Source organism: Phoenix dactylifera, unplaced genomic scaffold (genome assembly GCF_009389715.1).
Source record: "Phoenix dactylifera cultivar Barhee BC4 unplaced genomic scaffold, palm_55x_up_171113_PBpolish2nd_filt_p 000898F, whole genome shotgun sequence".
NCBI classification, from domain to species: Eukaryota; Viridiplantae; Streptophyta; class Magnoliopsida; order Arecales; family Arecaceae; genus Phoenix; species Phoenix dactylifera.
In genome coordinates, this window is record NW_024068260.1 from 116,431 (window position 1) to 119,693 (window position 3,263).

At 37.7% G+C, this 3,263-nt stretch overlaps 1 protein-coding gene across 1 annotated transcript; it reads left to right on the top strand.

Moving 5' to 3' along the window:
• Positions 1–412: 412 nt before the first annotated feature.
• Positions 413–3,024, top strand: LOC120107551 (probable inositol oxygenase). Its single transcript, XM_039120869.1, has 11 exons — positions 413–590; positions 760–859; positions 955–1,036; positions 1,154–1,358; positions 1,729–1,788; positions 1,866–1,918; positions 2,007–2,129; positions 2,238–2,307; positions 2,414–2,492; positions 2,604–2,685; positions 2,771–3,024. Exons 1-11 carry the CDS (start codon positions 560–562, stop codon positions 2,795–2,797), a joined length of 912 nt encoding a protein of 303 aa, XP_038976797.1. The 5' UTR covers positions 413–559; the 3' UTR covers positions 2,798–3,024.
• The last annotated feature ends 239 nt before the right edge of the window (positions 3,025–3,263 follow it).

Sequence of the window (3,263 nt, forward strand, 5' to 3'; positions counted from 1 at the left end):
TCTAGTGGAATTCCCATCCTTTTTTTTTATTTAATTCTATCCAAACAACTTGTAATTTTACTTGGTCAACCTCTTACCTGGCCCCATTGAATGTGGATCTACTTTCTGGATGAAAACAGAAGAGACAACCGTGCTTTAGAGATCTCCATGCTATTCGCTGGCTCAATTAACTCTTTGTTTGAAACAAAAACAGTTGACTTTTTTTTAAGGTAGGGTTTATCTAAACACTTAAACTTTTTACCAAATTCCTCCTTTTGAACTTTTCTCCTTTCCTTAAAATAGTAATCAATATGCCTATCCCAAGCAGTCGACCAACTTCCCGTGCAGTCTTTGGCCAGTTTATCCTCTCTCAAATCCTAAAACTATGTCAAACTCCAATAAATACCTCCTTTCTTCCTCTTATCACCAACCCAAGCTGAATCTGGGAGCTCTTCTTGGGGAGGGTGAGGGGAGGTGCCGACAGGCTAAGTCTGGTTGGCAAATACTAACTTTTCTTTCAGAAAAGAAATATTCCCCTCCTCTCTCTCTTTTTTTTTTGTTTTTCTGAATTTTGGAGAAGATGACTATTGCCATCGAGCATCCTGAGATTGGTAATCTCTCTTCTCACGGCTTTCAAAATTACTAGTCTTTAAAGATCAGAAGGCTTCTTATTCTTTTTCTACTCAAATGGGTTATTAATTGCACGCAAGAATTTAAAGGTTATATTTTGTGTTATTTGATAGCATGTCTAGTTTTCTAATGTGATTCCTTCACTTGTAGAGGAAGGGAAAGAGAAGAAAATCACCACCGGGTCAAACGAGTTGGTGCCAGATGGTGGATTCGCAGCTCCTGAAACTAATGCCTTTGGCCAAACTTTTAGGTATCTTTCTTCTGTAAACTTCGTGCACATGCAGACTGCATATTCTCATCACTGTATAAAGGAAGTAATGGAGAAGGGAAAAAAAATAATGGCAGGAACTATGAAGCTGAATCAGAGAGGAAAGACTCCGTTGAAGAGTTTTATCGGATAAACCACATTCATCAGACTTACGAATTTGTATGTGAGATGGTCTGATTTGTTGGTGGTTGATTGTTTTTGTGATGCTCCCGAATTGAATGAGCATTTAAGCTTTGGCTTTGGATTGGTGCTCATCAACAATGACAAATGATTTAGGTGAAGAAGATGAGAGAGGAATATAGCAAGCTGAACAAGGCAGACATGAGCATTTGGGAATGCTGTGAGTTGCTTGACGAGTTCGTGGATGAAAGTGATCCTGATCTTGATGAGCCCCAGATCCAGCATTTGCTGCAGAGTGCTGAAGCTATTAGGAAAGACTACCCTGGTGAAGATTGGTTGCATTTAACTGCCCTTATACATGGTACATTTTCGCCACTATATAACATTTTATGGCCTCTAATTTTTCAGAAGATGGTGCAGTAGCCACCTCTCATTTCATTTGGTAGATGAAATGGAATGCATCCATAGCATTTAACTATAACCAAATATCGTTACTTCTTCACTCCAATTACTTGCCGTCAGTTTTACAAATATTTCATGCTTTTCATCTTTGTAAGGCTACCTACTCTTGTTAAAGTGAACTTCCCTAATCATTCCTCAATACTTCTTCTTATTTTTTGTTTGAGAAAACAGATATTTCAGTTGTTTTTCTTCAGTCCATATGATATTTTTAAGTGGAGCATAGTTATTCAAATGGCATCTAATCAGCTTCCATTTTTTCTGCAATTAAGATCTAGGAAAGGTTCTTCTCCATCCTAAATTTGGGCAGCTTCCCCAGTGGGCAGTTGTAGGTGAGTGCCATGTCTACTCTTTTGTTATCAGCGATCTCCAATCCATATGCCTTTCACTGACAACATCCAGTCCGCAGGCGACACATTCCCTGTAGGTTGTGCTTTTGATGAATCCATTGTTCATTACAAGGTCAATTTCATACACAGATCTATGTTTGATATTACCATCTAAATGAAAAAAATATTACCTTGCTAAAATTGTTTTCATATCATCACAGTACCTCAAAGACAATCCTGACTTCAACAATCCTCAATACAACACGAAGTTTGGAGTCTATTCTGAAGGATGTGGACTCGATAATTTAATGATGTCGTGGGGGCATGACGATTACATGTATATGGTATTTACTTATAACCTCTCACTTCTTCATGAACCTAATACAAATGGTTCTGTTTTGCATATATTTTTGCTCAAGCTAATATTTATCCTATTATTGGATTCAATTCAGGTGGCTAAGGAGAACAAGACCACTCTACCTTCAGCTGCAATGTTCATCATCCGATACCATTCATTCTATCGTACGCTCCAACCGCTTAATACCTCCTTTCATAAGCCATCGCCTGTAATATTTACTAAATCTGATTATTAAACCAACAAAACCTAATTAATTATGTTGTGATTCAGCATTGCATCAGTCGGGGACCTATAAATATTTCATGAATAAGGAGGATGAAGAGAACCTAAAATGGCTACAGATCTTCAAGTAAGTCCCATGCATATTTTATAGCTCATAACAAGCAGTGAATCTAATGATAATGAAAAATTGAATTTTCCATTTTTTTTTTAATTTCTTCCTCCTATTCCAAATGCGCAGCAAATATGACCTCTACAGCAAGAGCAAAGTCAGGGTCGATGTGGAGAAGGTGAAGCCATACTATCTGTCCCTCATTGAGAAGGTGGGCAATACTCTAAAAAAGTATGTTTTTTCTCAGCTAACATTCTCCCATCTCTGCTGACTTGGTATTGGGATGCATGTTGCAGTATTTCCCTCCCAAGCTGAGGTGGTGAAGAAGAGAAAGCCACTGACTTGGTGGATGATGGCATGATGCTTAATTTCAATGGCAATTTTTAACAATCAATATGAGGAGGAGTAAAATTGTTAAATAAAAGTAATACTAAATAACTGCTTTCCCCAGTGTATAATATTAATGAAAGATATCCTCCAGACTTATCATTATTAAATCTTGATTCATTTATGCCATGAGGAGAAGAGGATCTCCCTTTCATTTCTTCTATTTTTTTTCTTTTTTTTCGCATGCCGACTCGGTACAAGAATGGACCCAGAAATGTTCCCCACTATCAAAATTTTAACCAGAATTTGCCTTGCCTTTTCCCTGAAGGTTGCTGTAACTCAATTACAGCTGCAAATCAATTGAGCCGCCTGTGAACAGCTTAGGCTTGTTCAGTGCCCTGCTTGACATGTATAATACTGATGTGAAGATGCTGCATAGAAAGATACATACAAGCACATTGA